The 27336-nt window shown below is 50.1% G+C and overlaps 2 protein-coding genes across 2 annotated transcripts in view; one reads left to right on the top strand and one right to left on the bottom strand.

The window, feature by feature from the left end:
* Positions 1-27336, top strand: part of LOC141725892 (uncharacterized) — a 95958-nt gene that overhangs the window by 754 nt on the left and 67868 nt on the right. The window lies entirely within an intron of this gene.
* On the bottom strand, positions 16472-26117 carry LOC141725876 (uncharacterized). Its single transcript, XM_074530038.1, has 3 exons — positions 25999-26117; positions 18955-19020; positions 16472-18802 (listed from the first exon to the last, which is right to left on the bottom strand). Exons 2-3 carry the CDS (start codon positions 18974-18976, stop codon positions 17964-17966), a joined length of 861 nt encoding a protein of 286 aa, XP_074386139.1. The 5' UTR covers positions 18977-19020; positions 25999-26117; the 3' UTR covers positions 16472-17963.

The following is a 27336-nucleotide window of genomic DNA, read 5'->3' as shown; positions in this document are numbered from 1 at the left end:
ACCCAATCTCCAGGCAGATTCACTCAGTGAATGTTTTTTCTTTTTTATTTTATTTTCTTTTTATTATCAGATTTTTTTCTCTTTTTTCCTTACAGAGTCTTCCTTGGTTTTGGGATTCTTCTCTGTGCCCCATTACCTTTCCTTTTGTAGTCGTTTCTGGATCAGGAGGCCCGGCTGCCGCCTGCATCCCCTTGCTTCCCTGCTGAATGAGCTGCACTCTCAAGGTGTGGAGCATGGTGAAAAGATGAGAGTTGCTGTAGCACTGCAGAGGAGAAACAGCATTCGTTTAACCCATGGTCTGCCAGGGAGCCACAAAAGCGTGTCCCATTCCCATCCTTTCCACGTTTGGAGCAATACATGAGCTGCTTTCTTGTTTGCTTTGCTATCTGTTTCATCACTTTTCCTTTGTCATCTCTTTGCCAACAGCAGTTTGAGTCATTTAATTTTCCACAAACTCCTCTTTTTTCTGCTAACAGATGATCTGATCCCATCCCATGGTTAAGTGTTGTGTTCCTCATTTCAGTGGATTGGTCGGCAGGAAGGTCAGGACCTGGAGCTGTCTGGTTGGTTATTGCGAGGGCAGCTTGTAATCTAATGATGCCATTGAAATGAGAAATGGGTTCTGTGGCTCCTGATATGAATTGGTTCGGGTTCCCAGGGCCTGGTCCATGGTGTTGTAGGATTTGTTCTGGTAGCCTTTCAGCTTTTCCCCATTTTGGGCCGCTCTCTCCAGCCAGGGCTGCATCAATTGACTTCTTTTGTCTAACTAAATCATCAAATCCTTGGATTCCCAACTGATTTCCTTGAATTTTTGCTAGCAAAAAACCCCCACTGCTCTAATATAACCTATATAACACAGACAGTGCCAGCACATGTTGGAGTGGGCAGAGGGATGACTCCCCCCACTTATTTATAGTGAAGTTTTCCCAACATTGTCCATTTGCTGTTTCCCTTTGCAGTTTCACCCGTTTGTGTTGCAGGGTCAGATATCCTCCCCCTGGGCCCTGCCTTGAGCTGTGCAAATTCCATCAGTGCCAGCAGGCAGAGCTTGGGGTGAGGGGCAGAGGGAATCAGCCCAATTCCTGCCCCAGGCAAGAGACCCAGGTGCATTGTCCACACTTTGCCCAGCAGTGTTCATTTGCATTTCTAAAGCTCCTCTGCTGGGTGCCTGGAATGGAGCTTCTCTTCCAGGGCAGCCATCTGGTGAGTCACATGTGCCCCCCCCCACCGGGATCTGCTTTTTTTAAAAAAAGTATGAACTATTTAACAGTTACAAGTATTATGAGTTTAAAGTACTATGGTTAAAGCTTTTCAATTTTGCAAAATGTGATATAAAGGCAAACATGGAAAAACCCCCACCAAAAATTGATTTTTGCACTTCTATCCCAAACCTATCTGACAATATAAAGTGGGAATATTAAGAAAAATTTTTCTCATGTTATAATTTTGTCTCTTAAACTGGCAGGGAAAACAAAAACTCTCCAAGAATCTCTTTAGTGTTAGAGAGTCAAAGCATTCCTTGGTTCTGGCCAGGATGTGCAACAGAGATAATTTCTTTCACAAATAGCCCGGCTGTGCAGAGAAAATCATTCCATGCTGTTATGAACAAAAAATCAGTTAATACTTTTTGTGAGAAAGAGTTACAGGGACGCAGCCAGGTCTCTGTCTCTGGCAGGGTTCTTAGTGCTTTGTTATTGTAATACCGGGTCATGGAGGCTTATCTCCTCTTTTGTATTAGTAAAAGCCCTGGCTGGGTGCGGTAGATTGCCCTTCCCCGAGGCAGTGCTCTCTTCCAGCATAGGGAAGACACCTGAGAGGGTGGGGGTGGTTATGCAAAGTGACTCCAAAGTCCAGAATGCTTTGTGGGACCACGACTCGAAATGCAACAAGAAAACCCCGAAAACAACGAGCCAAATAAGAATTGAGAGACTAAAGTGGTGTCTGGACATGAGGAGCCAAGTGCTGAGCCTGCAGAGATGCGGAGCCCCTCTCGCCCTGAGCAAAGAGTTGTCCCAACGCCGGGACCAGCCATCTGAGAAGTTCAAAGGATCAACATCTGACGGGGGACACCACGCCCTAAAGGCTCCCACGAGGACTGGATCCCCGGCTCTGCCCCTAGTGGACAGAGCTGCGCATATCCTCCTCCTCTGAGTCGCCCTGGGAGACGTGACAGGGACTGCAGCCCTGCTGGGCCACCCAATCCTGAGCTGATCACTTTTAATAAAGGCATTAAAAAGGAGAAGAAGTCTCCTGGCCCTGTTTATTTCAGCTGGGGGCGCTCGTCCGGGGTAGCCACGCCGCAAGAAGATTCAAGACTGGCCATCTTGGACTTCAGGACAGCTGGCTACCAGGATCAGAGGGATCGGCTCAGGAGCAACGACACCGAGGAGCACCGGAGCACCGGAGCACCGGATTGGTGAGAACGCCGGTGGCGGGAGCGGGAGACGTGCGCATGTGTGTGTGAATGAGATGAAGGCCGGCAGCCGGACCTTCGAAGTGAGAGCGGACCTCTCAGTACCGCGTTTCCGGACTCCTGCGAAGGAGCCGGCCGGGAACATGGGGCGGTGCTTGGAATTAGCGTGAGTGAGTCGTCTCCCAAGGGGGAATAAAGGGCCCCCCCCCCTCCGGGCGTGCGGAGGGAATATTTGTATGAGTGGCACGCACCCAAAATAGGCCCTGACAGAGGGAAGTCAGGCAGATTTGTCAGTCCCAAGAAGGATTCGGGTAGCATTTGTAAGTCTCAAGAAGGATCCGCGTAAGATTTTGTCAGTCCCGAGAAGGATTCGGGTAGCTCACAAGCCCTGCAGGCAAAAGTAAGTCCTGGCGCAGGAGCCAGGCACAAACCCCAGCGAAGGAGGCTGTGGTTTGCTTTTAAGTCCTGATACGGCGAAGCCTAAAAATTGGCGGGTTAGGCAAACTAAAAATCAGGCAGTTGTTTTTCCTGACTGAGGGAGTCAGGCACTTAGTTGAGGACCCGGATTCTTAGGCCGAGGTTTCGTGTGTTCAAGTCCCGATAGATGTAAGACCTGACGTGGGGAAAGTTGGGCAATCAAGAGATTGGGCAGTTGTTTCAGTATAAAGTCCTGAGCATCAGGCAGAAATTTGAAGTTTCAGTGGAGGAGGCTGAAGCTCCTCAAAGAAGGTTCTTTTTGAAATTACCGGTCAGTAAAGGCACCTTTGGGATTTTTTACTGTTCAGACCTGTAAAATGGGAGGGTGTAATAGTAAAAAGACCGGCAAGAGGCTGAGGGACATACCTCCCAATAGTCCCTTAGGAGAACTGCTAGTAAAATGGGATTCTATAGAGGCCACGGAGGGATTAGATAAAGCGAAAATGATCCATTATTGTATGGAAGTGTGGCCAGAATTAGAGTTACAAGGAGGATGGCCTTGGTGTGGGACAAAGGATAAGTGGATGTGCCAACAATTAAATAATTATCTGACAGCTCGAGGAGATACTGATCCTGAGCAATTATTGTATGTAGCCTGCTGGTTAAATGTCGGATCTCAATATCTCAGTCCTGAGATGCTGAGCCTCCGGGACCACCCTTGGGGGGCCCGGGAGTCCTGGAATGTTGCCAGAAGTGTCTGGTGGCAGGACTTCGACCCTACACGGGAGACGACACCCTTATGAAGATAAGAGGGCCTCACCGGGGTGAAGGGTGGAAAGATTAGCTAATTAGAGGGTGAGAAACAGGGTTTAGGATTTATGTACAGGGGGGTTTAGAGGAGTAAGATGGAGGAATTGGGGTGTGTCCTGCCCTCCTTCTTCTTCCTTCTCTCCTCCATCTTCTTTGGCCACGGTGGCACCTTTCTATTGGTTATTACTAAGAGTACACCGAGTTATAACAATAGATGGTATTGGGGAAAAATGATAAATATTGTATACGTAGCAAAGGGTATAAAGATACGTGGCTGCCCGGAGGGCAGCTCAGAGTGTGCCCATGGCTGACTGCTGTGCGGATCTCTGTTGGGCTGAAAGAACATCTTTTAGATAAACAATTAATAAACATAAAACCAGAAAGAAGAACTGAAGCCTCTTCTTGTCCTTCAACACGCGTGGTGCCTCAAGGCCACCCCGGGCCTTTCAGGCCCCTCAAACAGCCGAGATAAACCCAGAGTTAAAGAGCGCTGTTGGGGATGAAGGGGTGTGAATTTGTAAGGTACAGAGGAAGAAAGAGGGGAATGAAGGAGGGGATGATAGGACTAGTAAAAGATGGGATCCCCTGGATTATCTGCCTCCTTCTGCCCCTCCACCTTATAATCCTCTTCTTCAAGCACCTCAAATGGCAGGTCCGGTTCTTCCCCCGGCTGCCATCTCATTACCACCTGCTCAAACTCCTCCTTCTACCTCTTCAGCTTCCGCTATGATAAACCCAGTATCCCCTCCAGTTCCTTCTGCACCACCACAAGGGCCTACTCCACCTGCTGGATTCTCCACCCCTTCTCCAGCTGCACTTAATATTCACTCAAGATCTTCTCCCCCTCCTATTGCTGTCCCTTTACCTCCTCCTAGTTGGGGCACAAATGTCTCCTCGCCCAATAAACAGCTATCAGCAAATACACCTGCTGATGGGCAGAAAATTCAGGGTAACCCAGATATCCCTCAAAGTAGTTTGGCATCTGAAGATGGGCCGTACTGTAGCACCAGATCCAAGACCTCCAAGGCAGAGAGACTCTTTCCCCTCAGAGAGGTTCCTATGGGAGGAGTAGCAGGAGGTGTTGGCTTTGTGAATGCTCCCCTAACTGCTTCTGAGGTGAGAGGATTCAAGAAAGAGTTGGGGCATTTAGTTGAGGACCCAGTGGGCATAGCTAGGTCCAAATATCTACACTTGGGGGGAGATGAATTCCATCCTGAGTATATTATTTTCCCCAGAAGAGGTCCAGATGATTAGGGTGGCTGGCATAAGAATTTGGGAGAAAGATAACCGTCCAGGACCCCAGGTGCCATCAGGTGAACAGAAATTGCCACTAACGGATCCCAGCTGGAACCCTAACCAGGAGGAGGGGAGGAAGGCCATGATGGAATATAGGTCTTTGATAATACGGGGGATCAAAGAGTCAGTTCCCAAAGGAACTAACACCCAATTGGCATTTGAGGGCACACAGGAGAAAGAGGAAGCTCCTGCTGCCTGGCTTAACCGCCTAAAGCAGAACTTCCAGTTGTACTCTAGAATAGACCCAGACACCCCAGAAGGTCAAATGCTACTAAAAGTCCAATTTGTTACCAAATCTTGGCCTGATATAAGGAGGAAACTGGAAAAGATGGAAGAGTGGCAAGCAAAGGACATAAATAAGTTATTAAGAGAGGCATTGAAGGTGTATTTAAGGAGGGAGGAAGAAAAGGCAAAGGCCAAGGCTAAGATCATGGTCGCTGTAGCTAGGGAAAGTGCAGGGGGGGCGGGTACACCACCAGGAGGAGGCAGAGACAGGCCAGTACTGGCAGGTGCACGAAGGATTGAGAGACCTCAAGTCCCTTTGAGAGGACGATAGTGTTATTACTGTGGGGAGGCAGGACACATCAGGAGGTTTTGTAGAAAGCTCAGTCTCGATGAGGCAATAGCCAGGGAACAAGATAATTTAGGAAGGATTCTTAAGGGGGAGGACTAGGGGTGCCAGGGGCTTTTTAATATAGGGGACCCGATGCAATATCTAGAAGAGCCCTTGGTAAACTTTGAAGTGGGACCCCTAAATGAGGAATTTGAATTTTTGGTTGATACAGGGGCAGATAAGTCCTGTCTCAACAAAATACCAAAAGGTATGGAAATTGGGAGAAAATTTTGTGAAGTATTGGGTGCGGAGGGAAGACCATTTAGAGCATCAGTGATTGAAGAAGTGAAAATAATTGGGAACTCAAGGCAATGTAAAGCTAATTTTCTTTATCTGCCTAACTTAGAAAAAAGTTTGTTAGGACGGGATCTGTAAGTTCATTTGGGGGTTGGGATTGTCCCAAGGGAAGGGAGGATGGTAGTACAAGTGATGAAGTTATCTCAAGGAGATGTTGCAGAGATAAATTCTGAGGTATGGGCTGAGGGGGGAAAGAGAGGCTTATTAGACATTCCACCGATAACAATAAAAATGCAGGATGATACCTCACCCATACGGGTTAAACAGTATCCAATTTCCCTAGACGGAAAGAAGGGGCTTGCTACAGTCATTGAACAACTGTTGCAAGAGGGAATTTTAGAACCCTGCATGTCACCACATAATACCCCTATACTGGCAGTTAAGAAAGCTGAAGGGAAATATAAGCTGGTACAAGATTTAAGGGAAGTCAACAAAAGAACCATTGCCAGACATCCAGTTGTGCCCAACCCGTATAGTCTCCTAAGCAGAATTCCAAGAGAACATGCTTGGTTCGCTGTTATAGATTTGAAGGATGCTTTCTGGGCGTGTCCTCAGGCAACAGAATGTAGGGATTGGTTTGCCTTTGAATGAGAGGACCCGAGTACCCAGAGGAGACAACAGCTAAGGTGGACCCGATTACCACAGGGGTTCACCAAATCCCCCAATCTCTTTGGACAAGCTTTAGAGAGTTTGTTGGAACAATTTGTCCCTGAAAAAGAAGTGCAGATCCTGCAGTATGTTGATGACCTGATGGTATCAGGAAAAGAAAAAGATCAGGTCAGACAAACTAGTATTAAGCTTTTGAATTTTCTGGGGGAGAAAGGACTAAAAGTTTCCCAAGGGAAACTACAATTTGTGCAATCAGAAGTAACATACTTGGGGCACATAATAGGGGGAGGGTATAAGAAACTAAGCCCTGACAGAATTTCAGGTATTTTAGCTCTTCCGGCCCCGAAAACTAAAAGAGATGTGAGAAAACTCCTGGGCTTGTTCGGGTATTGTAAGTTATGGTTAGATCAATATACACAGAGTGTGAAATTTCTGTACAATAAGCTAGTGGATCCAGAACCCCTAATTTGGACAGCTGAAGATGATCAACAATTGGAAAACTTAAAAAACAAACTGTCTTCTGCCCCGGTCCTAAGCTTACCAGACCTCAGGAAGGGCTTTGACCTGTTTGTGAGTGCCGAAGGAGGTATAGCCTATGGAGTATTAACTCAAGAGTGGGGAGGGTGCAGGAAACCTGTGGCATACATATCCAAATTGTTAGATCCAGTGGCTAGAGGCTGGCCAGTTTGTATACAAGCCATAGCAGCAACCGCAATCCTGATAGAGGAGACTCAAAAATTGACCTTACAAGGAAAAATTAAAGTGCATACTCCTTATGATCTTAAGGCAGTACTGAGACAGAAGGCTCAGCAGTGGTTAACCGATGCTAGAATATTAAAATATGAGATAATACTAATGAACACAGAGGACTTAGAATTTATCACATCAAATGCCCTCAATCCAGCACAATTCCTAATGGGAGAGCCTATAGAGAATTTAGAACATGATTGTCTTGAATTGGTTTATCTCCAAACAAAAGTAAGAGAAGATTTGGAAGATCAGCCTCTAGCAACTGGAAAAAGCTTATTCATAGATGGCTCTTCAAGGGTAGTAAATGGAAAAAGAGCTTCAGGTTATGCCATTATAGATGGAGAAACATTACAAATTGCAGAAAAAGGGAAATTATCCCCAAACTGGTCAGCCCAAAGTTGCGAAATCTATGCCCTGAAAAGGGGACTGGATTTACTGGAGGGGGACCGGGGAACCATTTATACGGATTCCCAATATGCGTATGGGACGGTTCACACATTTGGGAAAATATGGGAAGAACGTGGATATTTAAGTTCGAAGGGAAAAAGCTTAGCCCATGAGAACCTAGTTAGATCAGTATTAGAAGCTCTACAGAAATAGCAGTGGTCCATATAAAGGGGCACCAGAGAGGAGACAGTTTTGAAGTTAGAGGAAACCGACTGGCTGATCAGATAGCCAAAGAAGCAGCTTTAGAACCAGGAGATCCAGTGTATATAGCCTGGCTAAAGCTGTTACAAGAGGGTGTGTCATTTGTTAGAAATAATTGGAAGAACTCTGGAAGGACCTAGAAAGAAAGGATACCTTCCTCAAACTTCCCCTCTTGACACAAAAGTTCACAACATTAGCCCAGGAGACTGGGTTTTGATAAAATCATGGAATACGGGAACACTAATGCCTAAATTTGAAGGCCCCTTCCAGGTGCTCCTGATCACTAATTCAGCTGTGCGGACCAAAGAAAAAGGTTGGACTCATATTACAAGAATAAAAGGGCCAGTCTCACCCCCAGGTACGGGACCAGAAACAACATCAGCTTTTCCCTCTGGCATTGGGCCAGAGTCCACACCACTCTCACTCCCCGGCGCTGGACAAGATTCATCTGCTACACAAACTAATTCACCTGAGTATACTGAGATTTAAAGTTGACTCTCAGGAGGAAGAGTCAAAAAGACTGAACTGTATAGGAAAAATTGGTATCAGAGTTCTAATATTGCTTAAAATGTTTCAAAACTGTTTTGTGTAAATTATGCTAGTAAAAAGTTTAAGGCTGTAAATAAGTAATTCTAGTTTAAGTTCCCCAATATATTTCTAAAGACTCCAGGTTAATCCTCTACAGAACACTCCCCTAGGGGAAACTAAAATTTGTAGGGAACAGACCAAGAGAGGTTTAACCAGAGAAGCGGGTAGAAGGGACTCTAAAGAGCTTGAAAGCTTCTCTTCAGTAAAATTCCCCAAGAGGCAAGGCCGGGTGGGCAGGCTGTGCAAGATGACCCATACTGGACTCTTGGGAAGGGTAGTAATGATGGCTGTGATTGCTGGTGGTGCTCAGGGGAGTCCAGGAGAGCCGTGCAGTGAAGGCTACCAAACCCGCTATGAAGAGGAAGTGAGCTCCTTGTCTAGAGTCCACATCAGTTCTAACCCTGATTGTGTTAACCTCTCCCAATTGGTCCTTTATCAGAAAAATAAGAGAGTGTATTGGATAGCCCAGAATACTGCCACTTTTAGGCAGCCACTCCTGGGAGAGTGCCCTATAGAGGAAGCCTGGTTGTGCTTTGAATGTGATGCTGCTGAAACAAGCTCAGCAGATCTAGTAAAAAGCAAAGAAATGGTGAAAATGGTAAGAATTGTTTGTTACAAGTATTTATGTGAGTGTACTGGAAAAGAGATAAACCCCTTTTGGAACACATTTCAGGGGAGCTCTAAACCCCTAAGTTTGATTTCATCTGGCAACTGCATTGCTAGGGTGATAACACCAATTTTCTTATTACCCAAAGAAATTGGATCAAGTTTGGGAGTTCCTATATATAATGATTTGGGAGAAATTAAACAAAACTGGGAAAGTGAAATAGAAATTAGGAAAATCCAAAATTGTAAAAGCCAAGTTCGGATCCCAAAATCTGTGTTGAACAAAGTCATCCGGCTCCAGGCAGTATTAAAAATAAAGAATTCAATAATTAGGGACATTTCAAATGAAATAAAAAGATTGGCACGTGCAAATGATCAAAATCAAACTCCTACACTTGATCCCAGTGGGTGGGAGAACTTAGAGATTTTCAGAAAATATGTATGGGAAAAGGTGGTTTTTCTCACTATGTGTAGACTTGGAGGATTGCTCTTTTTACTATGCTTATTTATCTATTTTAGTAAAACAGTATTGGCTGTACAAACCAACCTGAAAAAACCAAGAAAAGTAACAAGGTTAAGTAACCATGATTACCAAAGTGCACAAGAGATTTATAGTAGATTCAAAACAAAAAATTGTGAGTTGATGTGAGCTTAAGAATTTAAGCTCAATCAAAGAAAAAGAGGGGGGACTGTTATGAACAAAAATTCGGTTAATAATTTTTTTGTGAGAAAGACTTACAGGGACGCAGCACGATCTGTCTCTGCCAGCGTTCTTAGTGCTTTGTTATTGTAATACCGGGTCATGGAGGCTTATCTCCTCTTTTGTATTAGTAAAAGCCCTGGCTGGGTGCGGTGGATGGCCCTTCCCCGAGGCTGTGCTCTCTTCCAGCATAGGGAAGACATCTGAGAGGGTGGGGGGGGTTATGCAAAGTGACTCCAAAGTCCAGAATGCTTTGTGGGACCCTGACTCGAAATGCAACGAGAAAACCCCAAAAACAACGAGCCAAATAAGAGTTGAGAGACTAAAGTGATGTCTGGACGTGAGGAGCCGAGTGCTGAGCCTGCAGAGATGCTGAACACTTTCGGAGCCCCTCTCGCCCTGAGCAGGGAGTGGTCCCAACGCCGGGACCAGGGTGGCCGCCGAGGCTCAAAAGCAACACCTGACGGGGACATTACGCCTTAAAGCTCCCACGAAGACTGGATCCCCCGGCTCTGCCCCTAGTGGACAGAGCTGCGCATATCCTCCTCCTCCAAGTTGCCCTGGGAGACGCGACAGGGACTGCAGCCCTGCCGAGCCGCCCAATCCTGAGCTGATCACTTTTAATAAAGGCATTAAAAAGGAGAAGAAGTCTCCTGGCCCTGTTTATTTCAGTCTGTGGCTGGCAAGTGATGAGTCAGAGTCGGGCCGGGCGCTGATTGGCTGAAAATCGCTGAGCGGGCCCAGTGCTCTGAGTTTGTGCCCAGCAAGAGGATCGTCATCAGTGCTGCGCGTTCTGGTTGGTCGGGATCTGTTTTGGGGTGGGGACCGGAGGAACTGGGGTTTCTTTGGGTTTATTTAGGGCTTGTTTGCGGTTATTTATGGACTATTTGGGGTTTTTCTTGGGTTTTATTTGGTTTATTTCTGTTTATTTGGACTTATTTGGAATTATTTGGGGTTCTTGGGAGTTATGTTGGTGTATATGGGATTTTTTTTGTTGTACTTGAAATCATTCGGGGGTTTTTGGGTTTAATTTGGGTGGGGTTTTTTTTTGGTTTTTTTGGGGTTATTTGCATTTGTTTGGGGTTATTTGGGGCATTTTCACGTATTATCTGATAAGTCCAAACCGAGGCTCCCTGTTGTTGCGGGTTGCAGACAGGAGGTGGCAGCAATGTTGCGGCAGCTGGTGTCTCCGATGTCATGGCGGCAACTTGTGTCTGGGCGCGGCCCCCGTGAAGCGCGCTCTGCTGATGGTTTCCCGAGCGGCGCCTACAAGCCGTGGTGTTGTGGGAGCTGGATCGGCAGTGTTGACACCATATACCAGTTGCTCTGCAGGCTCGGCGTGTGTCCCTCAGTGCCGCACCGGTAACACTTGATAAATGGCTTTGAACTTCCTTGCGTGAATGAGCCGCTTCGGAGAGGAGCAAGGGCAGCTAACACCTGATTCTGATTAGACTCTGCCTGCTTTTGTAACCCCAATCCTAATTCCTTTAGAGCCTCTACTATGAATGCCTGCGAAGCCGTTGGTACTAATGCCATTCGCTCTAATGCTTCCTCAATGGTCCAATTTGCTCCCAAAGTAGCTAACACTCTTTGGGTTGCAGGATTACTATTTTGCAAGGCACACTGCTTCAATAGTGCCCCCTTAAGATAATCTGCCACACCGGCCCGATCTAAAGCAGTAGCTACCCTATCGATAAAATTTCCAAATGATTCTTCCCTACCTTGCTTAATGCCCATTTAAGCTGGTAACCCTCCTGGCTCTTTAACCATATCTATTGCTGTACGCACTAATCGCATAGCCTCTCTAAGCTTATCTGGTCCCGATATCATCTGTGCCTCTGTACGCAAATATGCCCCTAAGCCCATGAGCTCATCCACTGTTACCCCATGCAATGGGTCTCCCTGAGCCCGTTGTACAGCAACCAATTCATTTACTAACGCTTGCCAATGTGCATTAAACAATAACTGCTGATGTTGAGTGAATATTAAACGCACTATTCCTCTTAAATCATTTGGGCATAAAATCTGAGTATTAAAGAGATAATCTAACATTTGCCTAACAGGTTCACTTTTTACTCCAAACTGACTAACCGTGGAACGTAGCTGGGTTAACAACTTCCAATCTAAGGGAGAATATGCTGCTATATTATGCATAAGATTCCCTTGTGCATCATACTGTGGTATGTACGTAACTGGACATGCAAGGCTAGAAGCTATTTCCACTGCCTCGCCATCCCCCATTTGCATTACTTCTTTTGCCACAGCAGCCCAAGCATCCCTCCTTTGATTAGCCATTTCCCCCCATAGATCACGGTGTGCCCCTGGGATGGGAGCTGGCTCTTTGGGGGTGCTATGCTGCTGGCATTTCAGTGCAGACACTGAGTTTTCACACGGGGAAGGCGGTGAAGCAGAGGTTGGCTCACGCGGGGGAAGCGGCCCCCCCGCTGGAGCTGTAACCAGAGCCGGCCTGCTCAGGGGTAGCGGCGGAGGCAAAGCTGGCAGCCGAGGCGAAGCTGGCTTGCTCCCACCCCCACCATCCGACCCGCCTGAAGCCGGCGGCGGAGGCAAAGCTTCTTTGCTCTTACCTCCCCCATCCGACTCATCTTCCCCCTCTGACAAGGGGGGTGCAGACGGTTCCACTATGTCTATAGGCAAATCCTCCACACCACTATGCTGGGGACTCTTAGGCATAAGTATCCTAGTTACAGAAGGTGCTAAAGGATCATCCTCACGACCATATCCTATATTCCTCTTATGAGCTTCTGTCGCCCTTTCTGCTGCCTTTCTCTCAGAGACCTGCTGAAGTAACGTATTATACACCACCCGCCATAACTTCCCGAATTTTTTAGCTGACTTATCACCATCTATCATTGTATCCAACACTATTTCTCCAAACTTTTTCCACTCTGATAGCTCATGAACTGTGTGCGGGTTACTAAATATACCTTTAGCATGGCTGTAAGCTAATAACCCCGGTAATTCCTTTTTTATATCTATCTCTTTTACTCCTCGCCTTTCTAAATATGAGGAGAAGAGATCGTATGCCGCTTGCCTATCCATACCTATTAATCAGCGCGCGCTGTTGCAGCTCTCCAGGCTCCGGCAGCACGTAGATGGCTTGAGTCACCGTTGTGATCCTCAAGGGTGCTTTTATAATCCGGCACCGTCCCAGCTGCAGGGACCCTCATCCAACTTCCTCGACTGTGGCGAGTTCCCTTTTTCTTTTTAATCCAAGAAAAAAGGACAGAGGTTCAACGTTGCCGCAGCGTTGCCCGCAGCGTTGCCCGCAGTGTTGCCCGCATTCTCCACCATTTGACGAAGGAAGGAGACCAGGACATCAATTGATCATCACAGGCCCCATTTTATTGATCAGCACGGCGGGTTAAATACAGTTCGTAATGAACTTCATGCATATTGCAAAAGTTGAGCTCAGGATTGGTTAGTTACATATCAGCAGCTACACCTACTTCTGCATTCCTATGGTTCTACTTTTGATACTTTCTACATATTCTTAGGAGATATTCAGGAATAATCACTACTCCCTATCCTCATGTTGCAGCAAGGTCACTGATTGCTAATTGCTGACATTTTCCTTTCAGCTTGCTGACTGCCGACTTCCCTCTCTCAGCTTAACCAGCGGCATTATGTCAGTATGGCCTTTCTCAGCTAACCAACTATTAATAAAGCTCTCCACAGGTGAGAAATGGCAAACTGTCAATTTAGAATCTTGTATTGTCCGAGAACAACAAGGGCTCATCTGTGAAATCAATGCAATCAGAGCTCAAGACATTTGTTTAGACACAGAGCAAAATATGTGTCATTTTGAAATTTGTCCTAACAAGATTTCTGAAACAGTCCTTATATACATAGGCAATAGATGTGCATGCTTTAGAACCATTTGTGATTTTGTATTCGTAGAGAATGTTGTAGTAGATACTAAAAATCTTTCCAATTTCTGTGCTTGTAACTTTACCAAGATTACAGGATGTGATTTCTCTTATGAAGCTCCACTTACCTCTCACTACCTGTTGCAATCTAACTACACACTGATTCACAAACTGATGCCTACTCCTATTGGGATGAATCTCACTTTGGTAAGACAACTGCTGTTCCATCGAGACTTGGTTGAAATCCTGGAGAAGATTCAGAAAAATGGACAGAAAACCCTGGTGACTGTTCATCACAATGTGAGACTGATACATCGTGTCATGGAAAGAGTGGAGGAAGATGCCGAGCACAGGTGGTGGGATACTCTTTTAGGTGATCTCCTTCTGCCACAGGTGCCCTGAACAGTGTGTGCCATGCCATTGTTATCCTTTTGATTCTAATTCTGTTTGGTTTTATTTTATCAGCAGTCCCATTCATTATGAATTGGAGCATGAAACAGCTGACAAGATTGATGTCTATAGTTAATGCACACAACTTGGCTGATGTCCTTTACGCTATGGACATCCCCAAGACTTTGACACAAGGCAATTATGAATGAAGCCTATGTGTTTTGGAATAATCCTTGATTTCTATTTATGATTTTGAGGAAATTACTTTTGATTTTTAGTGAATTGTTTTAGAAAATAATTTTTTTAAGTTAATGCTTGTATTAATATGTGTTGATTGCTTTTGCTTTTGATTATTTGTGACTGGTTATAACTATTTAAATATTGTTTTAAAAGTAATATTGTTTTAATTAATCAACCATTTGTGAAAATTGTTATGATAATCAATATTATGTTTGTTTATTGTTTCCCTTTCCACCTCCTTCTCCTATCCTTTCTTTTCCTTCTCTCACTCTCTTTTTCCTCTCTTTCTATCGTCTCGATTTTTCCGGGTTATACTACCAATGTACGGCGAGTTCTGCAGACTCATCAATGATGCTCCAGAGTTCTGCTGATGAAGATCCCTCAAGACAATTGTGAGTCACGGGGTTGTGTGAGAGTCTGTCTGAATTTTCCCTCATCTGCCTCATGATCGTCATTGGGGGACCACTGAAGAGAAGACCCCCCCTGTCTGAAATCTCTGGCTCCAAGGGAGAAAGTCATGTGCCTGAGACCTGAGAGCGTTGCTAAACCATTGTTCTCACAGGTGATGTTTGCTGTGTGCTGCTCTGAGCCCAAGGAGAAGAAGAAGGGGCACCGTGCCCTTTGTGCAACAACAGCCTTGGGAGCTGTCCCACCTCTCGGCCTGGCTGGACTTCTCCTGAGTTTCAGGTGGTCCCCCCACAGAAGACCCTCACCTGTTTTACAACCACTGCGACAGAGACTGAGATGGAAGGAGCCTCTCCATCAAGGACTGAGACATGGAACCCCCATGTGAAAAGGCCCCTCTGCTCCTTCCAAGGACTGGGACTGAAACCCCCAGCCCGGGGCAGGTGTGTGGGGGAGGCAAGCTGACCAAAGCGAGATGTTTGCCTGCAGGTTGTGACGGATCGTGACACCCCCCGAGGACCCCTCCCCAAATTCCCCCCATAGCCCCCCCAGCACCCCCAGACCTCGCTAAAACCCCCTCAAGTTCCCCCCAGACCCTCCCCAAATCCCCGCAAACCTCCTCAAGACCCCTCCCCAAATTCCCCTCACGACCCCTCCAGGACCCCTCACCTGTCCCTGCGCCTCCTCAGCAGCTCCCGGAGCCCCCCGTCCTCTCCCAGCGCCTCCCCCGCTCTCTCCAGCGCCTCCCGCAGGACCCGCCCGAGCCCGGGGCGGCTCCCGGGGGTCCCTGAGGGGGTCCCGGGGGGGCGGGGGGGGGGAGGGGGCGCCCGCTCCATGCCCGGCCCCGGGGTCAAGGGGCGCTGCTTCGTGCTCGGCTATGATTGGCTGGTACGCGCGGGGAGGGCGGGAGTTGCTTAGGGGAGAAGCCCGGTAATTGGTTGGTTTCGTATAGGGCATGGTGATTGACAGAGAAGGGGCGGGGGCAGTGCACGGTGATTGGCTGCATAGAGGCAAAGAAGGCGGGAGTTGCCGAGGGGAGACGCGCGGTGATTGGTTAGATCGGTGCACAGGGGGTCCGGTGTTCCTGAGGGGAGACCCGTGGTGATTAGATGGTTTGGGGCGGGGCACGCTGCTATTGGCTGGGAAAAGTCCCAGATTTTTAAGGGAAAATTCCCGTTTTTGCAGGAGAAACATTCCCGGATATTTTGACCCCACATGACTCCAAGTAACCCAAATAACCCCCAAACACTGGAAATAAACCCTAAAAAACCCCTTATCAACTCTAAATACCTTAAAATGCCCCAAATAAACCCAAAGAAATCCCAAATAAACCCAAAAAAGCAAACAAAAAAGTCAAATTAAAACCAAAAACACCCAAATGATCTCAAGTACTCCTAAAAAACCCCATATACAACAACATAACTCCCAAGAACCCCAAATAATTCCAAATAAGCCCAAATAAACCCAAACAAACCCAATACTTCCAAATAACCCCAAATAAACAGAAATAAACCAAGTATAACCAAAGATAAACACAAAATAGTCGATAAATGACCCCAAATAAACACCAAACAAACCCTAAATAAACCCCAAGAAACCCCAGTTCCTCCCGTCCCCACCACAAAACAGATCCCGACCAATCAGAACGTGCGGCACTGATGACGATCCACTTCCTGGGCACAAACTAAGAGCACTGACCCCTATCAGCGATTTTCAGCCAATCAGCGCCCGGCCCGACTCTGACTCATCACTTGCCGGGCACAGACCAAGGCCTCTCACTGCGGTAAATACTCAGAGACCGCGCGGGGTAATTTCCAGCCAATCAGAGCGCGTCTCGCTGATGACTCTTCAGTTGCGAGGAGCGGAATTTGGGGAGGGGGGAAAGGTGACCCTGGGGATGGGGACCCCAAATTAAACCAAAACGGGGTCAGGACCCCAAAACGGAGCAGGAGGGCCTGGAGCCCCCAAAACCAAACACAGGGGAGGGGACTGGGGGAACGATCGGAAAGAAGAGAGCGCAGAAAAGAGGGTCGGGACCCCAAAATTGAGCTGGGAGGGAAATGGGACCCCCGAATTGAGGTGGGAGGGGAATGGAATCCCCAAATGAAGCTGGGATGGGTATGGGGTCCCAAAACTGAGCTGAGAGGAGGATGAGACACCCCAAATTGAGCTGGGAGGGGGGTTGGACCCCCAGACAGGATTAAGCCAATTTTGCTCCTGGAATATGTAAAGTACTTCATGGATATGCAACAAGGCCATGAATATGAAACGGATTGATGTAATGGGAGACAAGGACCATCGAGCAAAGGTTGTTATGGCCACCAAGACCCCCCAGTTATGTTCGGGGACACACCCTAATTAATCTGGTTTTAATTACATCAGCCTGTTGCATATTCATAGACCCTCATGCATATACATCAACTAATTTACATCTTTCTGGAACTATTTGACATGGCCCAGCCTTGGGGGTGTCTCCCCATTTCAGGAGCCTCCACAGAAATGGAAAATGTAAACCCCCTCCCTTTGATTACTGTTATTATTATTACTATTACTACTACTACAACTATTATTATTATTATTATTATTATTAATGATAATGATAATAATAGTAATTTATTTTGAAATTAAGGGGATCTCAGGCAAAGATATAGGAGCAGAAAAAACTACTTTATTAGCAAAAATTGATAACACAAATGCAGTAATACTAACAGAAAGAAACAGTGACAGAGTCAGAATCCTCTGGGAATTCAGTGAAAAAGGCTGATCCTCATGGAATCCAGTGGGAAAGGGCGGATCCTCTGGGAATCCAGTTGGAAAATGGCTGATCCTTTGGGAATCCATTTCTTAACCCCCAAAGACAGGGCAAAGGCAGTGCCATGGAGTTTTTATAGGGTATCCAAAGGGTGGAATTGGGGTTTGGGACAGGGGAGGAGTTCTCAGCAACACAAGAAGGGTGAGATCAAATTCCTGCCTCTTAGTAACAGCAGCACTCCACACAGAATGTGTCCACAAATACTAAATTCCCTCTAAAACAACTGAGAAATTATGCAACGTCAGATATATTCGATGAATTTCATTCATTTCACCCAGTTTTGGGTGTTTTTAAAGGATGAAGGTGAAGCAGAGAAAAATTAAGGTCAAACCAAAAGTCTAAGCAGCCAGGTGTGTTCCCAACATGGATCACAGGGAATGTGAGTGACCAGGGCTGTGCCCAAAGTGCCTCCTCCAGTGGGGGATGGAGCTGGAGCAGCGCACGAAGCTCTGCCCACACTCGGGGCACTCGCAGGGCTTCCCTTACCGGTGCCTCCGTTGGTGTCGGATCAAGTTAGAGCTCTGTGAGAAGCTCTTCCCGCACTGGGGACACTCGTAGGGCCTCTCTCCAGAGTGGATGCGCCGGTGCTTGACGAGGGTGGAATTCTGCTTGAACCCCTTCCCGCAGTCGGGGCACTGGAAGGGCCTCTCCTCTCTGTGAATCCGATAGTGCCGGAGAAGAATGAAGCTGGTCTTAAACCTCTTCCCACACTTGGAACACTCATGGGGCCTCTCAGTAGTGTGGGTCCTCTGGTGCATGATCAGGTTGGAGCTCTGGCTGAAGCACATCCCACACTCGGAACACTTGTACGGCCTCTCCCCAGTGTGGATCCTCTGATGCACAATCAGGCTGGAGCTCTCTGTGAAGCTCTTCCCACACTCCCCACACTCGTAGGGCTTCTCCCCAGTGTGGATCCTCTGGTGCACAATCAGGATGGAGCTCCGGCTGAAGCTCTTCCCACACTCTCCACATTGGTAGGGCTTCTCCCCAGTGTGGATCCTCTGGTGCTTGATCAGTTCAGAGTTCCACCTGAAGCTCTTCCCACACTCCTCGCACGTGTGGGGCTTCTCCCCACCATGGAGCTGCTCATGGAGCACCAGCTCCGAGCTCTGGCTCCATCTCCGGCCGCCTTCCCGGCCCAGGCTGGCTCTTTCCCCCTCAGATCCCCGCCAGCTGCGTTTGCAGCCCCTCCTCGTGCAGCATCTCCGGGGCTTTTCCTCCCCGTTGGCTTCCTGTGCCGTGGAGCCGCTCAAAACGGCCTCTTCCACCAGGTTCTGCCGCGGGCATTTGTCCTCCCTGCTCTCCATCCTCAGCTCCTGCTCTGGGGGAGGAAGGACAAGGACAGGATGGGATTTGCCTCCGTGCCACAGGCAAGGGCAAGGAGATCCCCCAGGGCTGAGCTGCAGCCGGGGCCGTGCTGGGCTGGGAGATGGAGCAGCACAGAGGGGAAAGGGGCACTGACTTCATCCTCACCTGCCTCAGTGTCCCGGGGCATCTTCCTCTTCCTCGCAGCCTCCCTGGGGCTGGCAATGAGAAATCCTGGTTTGGGGAAAACAAGGGATGAGAGCGTTTGTAGGAGTGTCGGGGGGTAGGACGGTCGGGACGGACGGAGACAAGAGAGCTCTGCAGCCAGGGCGTGGAACTTGCGGTTTATTGCAAAGGGCCTGGGTGCAGGGCCCTGCCTGGAGCTGCCAGGCACAGCTCGGAACAGGCCCAAGAGAAGAGAGGGGTAGAGAGGGGGACAGGGTTAAAGACGAAGACAGGCAAGAGCATAAGAGAGTAACGTTCCCATTACAACACAATAAATTTTCTTCTGTGTTGAATATTCTACTTCTCATCAACCACTCTAGTACAACATACAAATCCTACAGAATTTACATAGAGCGTGTAAGAATCATTACATCACCATGCTGTGTTACATTCTACGCCCTAAAAACCCCTCTTTGGACCCCTTCTGCTGAGCCAGTAGGGTCTGCTTTGACCCTTGGATCTGTCTGCAAGCAGAGGGAATTGTTTCATCAAAAGGGGATTACCTTCAGTGGGCCACAACATTGTTTTCCAGTTGTTCACTAAGTGAGGTATCTCAGAGCTTGCTTTCATTTCAGTCTGCCTTATACTTTCTATATTCTCAAAATCTTTTGCAAGACAATCGTATTTATAAGTCTTTCCTCTTTCACCTTCCCCAACACACATTGAGTTTGAAGGTCCCTCTGCCCAAGTTCATCTCTACAAGTCACCGGCCACCTCAGCTACAGAAAAACCTCCCAAACACCCAGATTCAGCCCTGAAAAAGCCTCCCAGGACTTCCCCATCCCTGGTCCCTCCCCTCTGGTGTTCGGGGGTTCCCCCCTGTCCCACCTGCTGGGAGTCATGCTTGGATTGGGGGTCCCCCTTCTCCTCGGTGCCCGCCCTGCCCAGGCTGCTGGCAGTCCCAGCAATGCCAAAAGCTCCCCCCACTTCGCTCTCCCCATTTCGGGATGCCGGGGCTGTTTGGGCTCCCGGGCTCCCTTCTCCCCTCATTCTCTGCTTTGGGCTGCAGCGGCTCCAAGGAGTCCCCCCTGCCCCTCTCCAGGCTCTTCAGGCTCCCACCAATGGTGTCGCTCCCCCCTTTGGGCTCCTGGGGGACACAGGGCTCTGCTCCTCCAGGCTGCCTCTGCCGGCAGCCGCCACCGCCACCCCCGATGTCCCCCCAAGGGGCCTTTTCCGCTCAGCCTTGGACTTCTTCATTCTCCAAACAACCCCAAAAAGCCCAACCCAGGGACCCCCAGGGATATCCGGGCCCAGCTCCCCCTCCCCGCTCACCAGCGCGATTGGGGGGGGCGATGATCCCACAGGTGGGGGCTGCAAATTCAGGCAGGGATCGACAGCGTGGTTCCCTCAGCTCAGCCTCGATCGGCCTTTGTCCCTCCTCTTCCTCCCCACTCCTCCCCTTTCATCCCCCATCCTCTTCCCCCTCTGTCTTATCCCCACCTCCTTCTCGTCTTACATCCCTCCCCTTCCATCCCTTCTCCTCCTCCTCCTCGATAACACCACCTCCTTCTCCTCCTTCCACCACTGCTCTCTCTCTGCCTTCATCCCTCCTCTTCCATCCCTCCCCCTGCTCCTCCACCCTAACCCCACCTCCTCCTCTCCCTTCATCCCTGCCCTTCCCTGCCTCCTCCTCCTCCCCCAGCAGCAGCCACACCCTCGCTGCCCCGTTCCCGCAGCCCTCGCAGCCGCGGCAGGAGCGGGGATGGAGCCGGGACAGGTCGGGATGGGCAGCGCGGGGCTCTCGGCTGCTCCAGCCGCTGCGGGCGGGGGGAACCCGGCCCGGGCCAAAGGAGAGGCAAACTGGGCAAAGTGGGGGCACATCACAAAGCTAAGGATGCAGCAGAAACTGGAGATAAAAGAGTTATGTTAATAAAAACACTAAAGGAGGAAAAGCTGGAAATTCCAAAGTTTAGGAAAGCCGAGAGAAAAGAATTAAACAAGACAGGAAGTGAACAAGATAAATCAGGGAAATGGAAACTTTTTGATGGAAGACAATTACTTAATAAAATGTGCTTACTAGGAAAATATTAGAAGACTTGCATCAGAAAACCCACTGGGGTACTCAAGCTTTGTGTGATCATTTTTTAAGGAAGTATGGGTGCACCGGGATTTTTGGAGTAGCAAAGGAAGTAACTGAGAGATGATTAATTTGCCAAAGGAGAAATAAAAAGGTGATGAGAAAAACAACATTTGCAGGTCATGAGTAAGCTGGTTGACTATTTCAAAGTATCCAAGCAGAAGTTTAGGTTTGTTAGGCTCTAGATTTATTTGTAAAAAAAAATCGTTTAATGTAGAAGAAAGAGAATATGCCACATGTTAGAAAGGAGATTTTAGGAGAAAAAAATCTTTAAAGTACCAGAAACACCAGAGGGAAAAAAAAAAAAAAAAAAAGACAGCGAGATCCTCTGCAGGTCTTGCCCCCTCCGTTCGCGGCCCAGGCGCCTGTCCCGGGTCCCGGCTCGCTGCCCGCCTCAGCTCCGCCTGCCCCGCTTTCCATCCCAGGTGCGGCCTCACTGCCCAGGGCAGCTCCACCTGCCCCGGCGCTCTCGCTCAATTTGTGTGCCCTGCTCCCACTGCCTGGCCCGCGGCCGCTCTGCCGCCCATGCTGGGCAAGATGGGGGTTGCTCTGTCCTGCCGCCTGCTCCGAGCTCACCGCGCCCACCGCACCCAGGGGGGGTCCCAGCCATCCCATCCCCGCCTGCCCTGCCCGTGCCACCTGCGCTGGGCACCGCCGCTGCTGCCGGGCTCTCCCACCTGCCTTTGCTCTGCCGGGAGCTGCCGGATCAGCCGCCATCAGCCATCTGGGGGCTGCCCACGCTCCGCCTCGGGCTCCACGGGAACATCCCCCTCTGCCGATTCCGGCAGCAGACCCTGCCCACACTCCCACCGAGCCTCGGCGGGATATCCTCCCCTGACCCCGTCCTGTTCTGAGTTACGTCCCCTTGGGAACCACACCTCCGGCTGTTCAGGGAAACTCTCTCTCCACAGGAAGCACCTTATCGAAAACCTAGGAGCTCAGTTAAAAGGCAGGCCTCTCCAAATTCTTTCCCAAAACACGGGAGAAAGGCCATAGAAGGTAAAAAAGTGAAAGAGTTAGATGAAGGGATTGCTCTATTTCCGTTCAGAGAGGTTCCCATGGGAGGGATGCGCTGCTCCGCCCCGCGGGAGCCACCAGCGCCCCTGCCGGCCGTGCCCGGAACTGCACCCAAGGGGAAAGCGCCGCAGCCCAAAGGCCGGGACTGGGTCCGGGCTCTGTTTGCTGTCAGTGCCGCAGCTGTTGCTGTTTGTTTCCTTTATTATACACACTAGTAAGGAACTGGTATTCCTATTCCCATATCTTTGCCTGAGAGCCCCTTCATTTCACTAGTCTTAAAAATAAGAGGGAGGAGGTTTGCATTCTCCATTCCAAGAGAGGCTTTTTCTGCCTTCCCGAGCAGACACCTCTCTTGTAAAGCAAGACAAGCACCCACAGGCACTGAGGGGGCTGCAGGAGGGGCATAAGAAGGCCCTGCAGCACTTGGGCACAAAGGCACAGCAGGTGAGTGCAAGAAGGGAGCAGCAAAAGGCCAAGCTGAAGGCAAAGGCCAGGGCACAGTTCCTACAGCCCCTGAGGGATCAACCCCAGGGCCCAAGGGGGCCCCAGCACCCAGGGCACGGGCTCGGCCACAAGCACCTGGCAGAGGCATTGCCCCCCTCGGCAGGGGAGAGCCCACCCAAACAGCCCCTGGCAAGGAACCAGGGCTCCAGCTGCAGGGCACAAGGACACTGCAAGCACAGACAGCAGCACCCTCAGCACCAGCAAGTCCACCCCTTGATGGACATGGATTGGCAGGGCTGTCAGAGCTCCCATCACACCAGGGACCCTCCACACTGCAGCCCTTGAGAACATTCAGGGTGGGTCCGCATTGAGAGGAGGCATTTCCTGATGGACACAGGGGCCTCTCAATCCACTCTGAATCTTAGACCGCAGGGGGAAAAATGCTAAAAATACGTGTGATTACAGAGGGGATAAGTGGGAACAGTGGGAAAGATGTATGGTTTTACTCAACCACTAATAGTAGATCTGGGAGACGGATTTGAAATGCATGAATTTTTATTTATTCCTAATTGCTATAATGATTTACTGGAAAAGGATTGAATCACTAAACTCGGAACAAAAATTATTATTATAAAAGGTGATACAGAGGCCAGTTCTGTTCTACCTCTGTGTCAAATGTCTGGACAGGCCTATGCTGAGGTGAACCCAGAAGTGTGGGAAGCCCCAGGGAAAGAGGGCAAATTAGATATGGAGTCTCTCCAAAGCACTCAGAAGCAACCAGGACAAGTGGCATCTAAAAGCAACACCCTGTTCCAGGGGAGCGAAGGAAGGGCAATCAGACACAGCGCAGGTCACCGCTCCATGCTCAGCTCAACCCACGCAGCTCTGGGTGCTTGTGAGAGCCTGGCACTGAAATGCCCTGAGCAGGAAGGCTTCAATGTCTTCTGCTGACACCATGGCACCCAACAGGGGGGCAAAAGCAATTCTCACTGTTTCAGCAACCACTGGAGCAGATATCAAGGGATATTCTCCCACAGCAAGCTGGGCTGGCACAGAGCCTGCCCTGGCACTTTGCTGCTGCCAACACCCAGCCAGGACATCGGCTCCTGCCTAAGGAGTGCAAAGCAGCACCACTGGTGGCCAAGGGGCCCATGCCAAGTGTCCCTGAGGCCAGAAACAGCCGCCAGCACAGCTCAACACGGGGGGGACCCCTCAGCCTGGCCTCAAGGGCTCTGAAGCCCCGGAGATTTGCACTTCCTGCCTGCAGCAGGAGGATGGGAGGCCGCCCCTGAGCCTGCCCTGAAGGCAACGCAGCAGCAGCCAGGGCTCCACAGCGGGCCAAGCCCCTGCGCCTGCCCACAGATCCTCGGCTGGAATCCTCTGCAATCCTGGCCACCCTCCTCTGCCATCTCCAGCCACTGGGGCCAAGCCTTGCTGCCACTGCTGCAGCTTCAGCGCTGCCTGGGCCTGCACTGCCACAGCTGCTGGGGAACACCAGGGCACAATTCCACTCTGGGGCTCACTCACACCCACACTCTGGGCTGCCTGCCATTGCACTGCTGAAAAATGTACCGATTTTGGTTCTTTTAAACCTTATTTCTCTGCTCAGGCTTGGTTTGTCTTTGCCTTGGGGAAATGAATTTTAAAGGTTTTTCTTAAGGGGTGTTACACTGCTCAATGGAGATGAGTTTAACACCTGAACAGACTGGGAACAGCACAAAAGACACCCACAGAGTTAACGACCAGCAACAAAACATCAACATTGCCCAGCAGCAGGAAGAGAAGCTCCATTCCAGGCAGCCTCCACAGGAGCTTTAGAAACGCAAATGAACACTGCAGGCAAAGTGTGGACAATTCACCTGGGTCTCTTGCCTGGGGAAGGAATTGGGCTGATTCCCTCTGCCCCTCACCCCAAGCTCTGCCTGCTGGCACTGATGGAATTTGCACAGCTCAAGGCAGAGCCCAGGGGGAGGATATCTGACCCTGCAACACAAACGGGTGAAGCTGCAAAGGGAAACAGCACATGGACAATGTTGGGAAAACTTCACTATAAATAAATGGAGGGGAATCATCCCTCTGCCCACTCCAACATGTGCTGGCACTGCTTGTGTTATATAGGGTATATTAGAGCCCTGGGGGTTTTTGCTACCAAAAATTCAGGGAAATCAGCTCGGAATCCAAGGACTTAATGATTTAATTAGACAAAAGCAGTCAATTGATGCAGCCCTGGCTGGAGAGAGCGGCCAAATTGGGGAAAAGATGAACGGCCACCAGAACCAATCCTACAACACCATGGACCAGCCCCTGGGAACCCGAACCAATTCATACCAGGAGCCACAGAACCCATTTCTCATTTCAATGGCATCATTAGATTACAAGCTGCCCTTGCAATAATAACCAACCAGACAGCTCCAGCTCCTGACCTTCCTGCTGACCAACCCACTGAAATGAGGAACCCAACACTTAACCATGGGATGGGATCAGATCATCTGTTAGCAGAAAAAAGAGGAGTTTGTGGAAAATTAAATTACTCAAACTGCTGTTGGCAAATAGATGACAAAGGAAAAGTGGTGAAAAAAAATGAACACGGGAAACAAAAAAGCAGCTCATGTATTGGTCCAAACGTGGAAAGAATGGGAATGGGACACAGTTTTGTGGCTCCCTGGCAGACCATGGGTTAAATGAATGCTCTTTCTCCTCTGATGTGCTACAGCAACTCTCAGCTTTTTACCATGCTCCACACCTTGAGAGTGCAGCTCATTCAGCAGCTGAGCGAGGGGCCAGGGACTCGTAGATGAGGAAATAACGGGCGAAACCACCAGCTTCAATAAATGTTCCTAATTAACATGGACTGCTGCTCACAGAAAGTCCAGCTAAATTCCTGAACTTTCAGAAGAATAAGGATTTAACAGAGCCATGAATATCGGCTGTTATACAAAAGTGGGGGTGCACATTAACGAGGACATGCAGTTGGCGGATCGGGAAGTCTGAACCTTCCAAGCACCTCAGGCAGTGGGCAAAGGGAGAGGGAGATGAGGCCGGGAAAATGAGAATAAAAAGGAGGCTGCGAACTACAACAATGGCAGAGAGCGCACGGCAAATGCCCCACGGCCTCTCCCTCTGCCCAGCAATAAAGTCACTTTTACAGGACTCCTCTGTCTCCTCTGGGCACAGAAACCTCCGGCCACGGGAATTTCCCCGCACAGCCCCGGGCACGGGGCAGCCCCCTCTGTCCCAGCCACAGCAACCGGGCCAAGCCAGCGCTGCTCCGGCAGCGGCTCCTGCCGAGGCAGCGGCCGCAAGGAGACCGCGGGCAGCCGCTCCCGCAGCGCCCTCACGCCAGCGGCAACACGGGCCGGACACGGCACAACCAACCCCCCCGAGCCCCCTGGCGCCCTCGAGGCCCACAGCCAGCCCCGAGCCCCCGCACAACCCAGCGCGGCTCCCACCTGCGCTGCGGCCGCCTCCGAGCTCCGCCGCTGCCTCACCACGCTCCGGCCGCCGCCGCCGCTCCCGGGACCGCAAACACGACAATGGCGCCGCTGCCCAGCCACGGCCGCCCCCAGCCCGCCCCCGGGGCCCTGCTCCGCCCCGCTCCCACCAATCAGCGCGCCACAACCACGACTGACGCCCAATCCCAGCCAGGGGCGTGCTCTGCACACGGCACAGCCCCGCCCCTCGCTCTCAGGGCCCCCTGGGCTGCGTGAGGGCAGAGCCGAAGCTGAGTAACAGCGCTGGAACGGGCCCGGGCCCGAGGGGGATTGAGCTGAAAACACAAACAAACTTCTCCGCAACATCGCTTTGATTGCCCCCAAAAAGGGAAAACCGCACTAAACCCCTGTGAATGAGTGGGGGATGGGAGAGTTTTATGACAGAAAACCCCAAAAACTCAGAGCAGGATAATGAGAAGTAATTGAAGACCCTTAAATGCAGCTTTCCCCCACGCCTCCCTCCTCCCAGCTGCACCTCCTACCCCGGCAGTGCCGCAGACAGGGAATGGGGCCGGGCTCAGTTCATGCCCCGGGGCTTCTCCCTCTGCTCAGGGACAGGAGTCGCTCCCCTGCTGCACCCTGGGCTCTCTCCCACCGGAGACTTCTCCAAGCTGATTCCATCCCACGGGGTCACAGCCCCCTCCAAGTGCTGCAGCGTGGGATCTCCCCCGGGCTCAGTCCTGCCAGGACAGGCTGCTCCAGCGGGGCCCTCTGGCCACGGGGTCACAGCCTCCTCTCAGGCATCGCCGTGCTCAGCGTGGCTGCTCCGGGGGCTGTAGGGGGATCTCTGCATCCCCACGGATCTCTGCATCCGGCACGGCCGTTTTTGCAGGCACGAGGAACAGGCTGAGCTCTGCCTGATGTTCTTCTCACATTCCCCACACCCTTCCCAGCACAGGGAGGGTTTTACCTCCTCACAGCTCCCCGGGCTGGGTTTGCAGCCCCTCCTTGTGTGGGATCTCTCGGGCTTCTGCTCCCCATTGGATTCCTGAGCCATGGAGCCGTTCCAAATGGCCTCTTCCACGAGGTTCTGTCACAGGGATTTGTTCTCCCTGGTCTCTGTCCGCAGCTCAGTGCCTGGGGGAGGAAGGACAAGGAGAGGAAGAGACAGGAAGAACGGAAAAGGCAGGAGGAGAGGAAGGAACAAGAAGGAACAAGGGAGGAAGGAGATGGGAAAGGAACATGGATGGATGTGTGACAGAATGAGGAGAGGAAGGAGGGTGGACAAGGAGCAGATGGGATTTGCCTTCATGCCAGAGGGAAGGGGAAGGAGATCCCCCCAGTCCATCCCTGGCA

The sequence above is a fragment of the Zonotrichia albicollis genome, chromosome 31 (genome assembly GCF_047830755.1).
Source record: "Zonotrichia albicollis isolate bZonAlb1 chromosome 31, bZonAlb1.hap1, whole genome shotgun sequence".
Lineage (NCBI taxonomy): Eukaryota > Metazoa > Chordata > Aves > Passeriformes > Passerellidae > Zonotrichia > Zonotrichia albicollis.
Note: the sequence above shows the minus strand (reverse complement) of the source record. Positions and strands in the feature narration are given on the sequence as shown.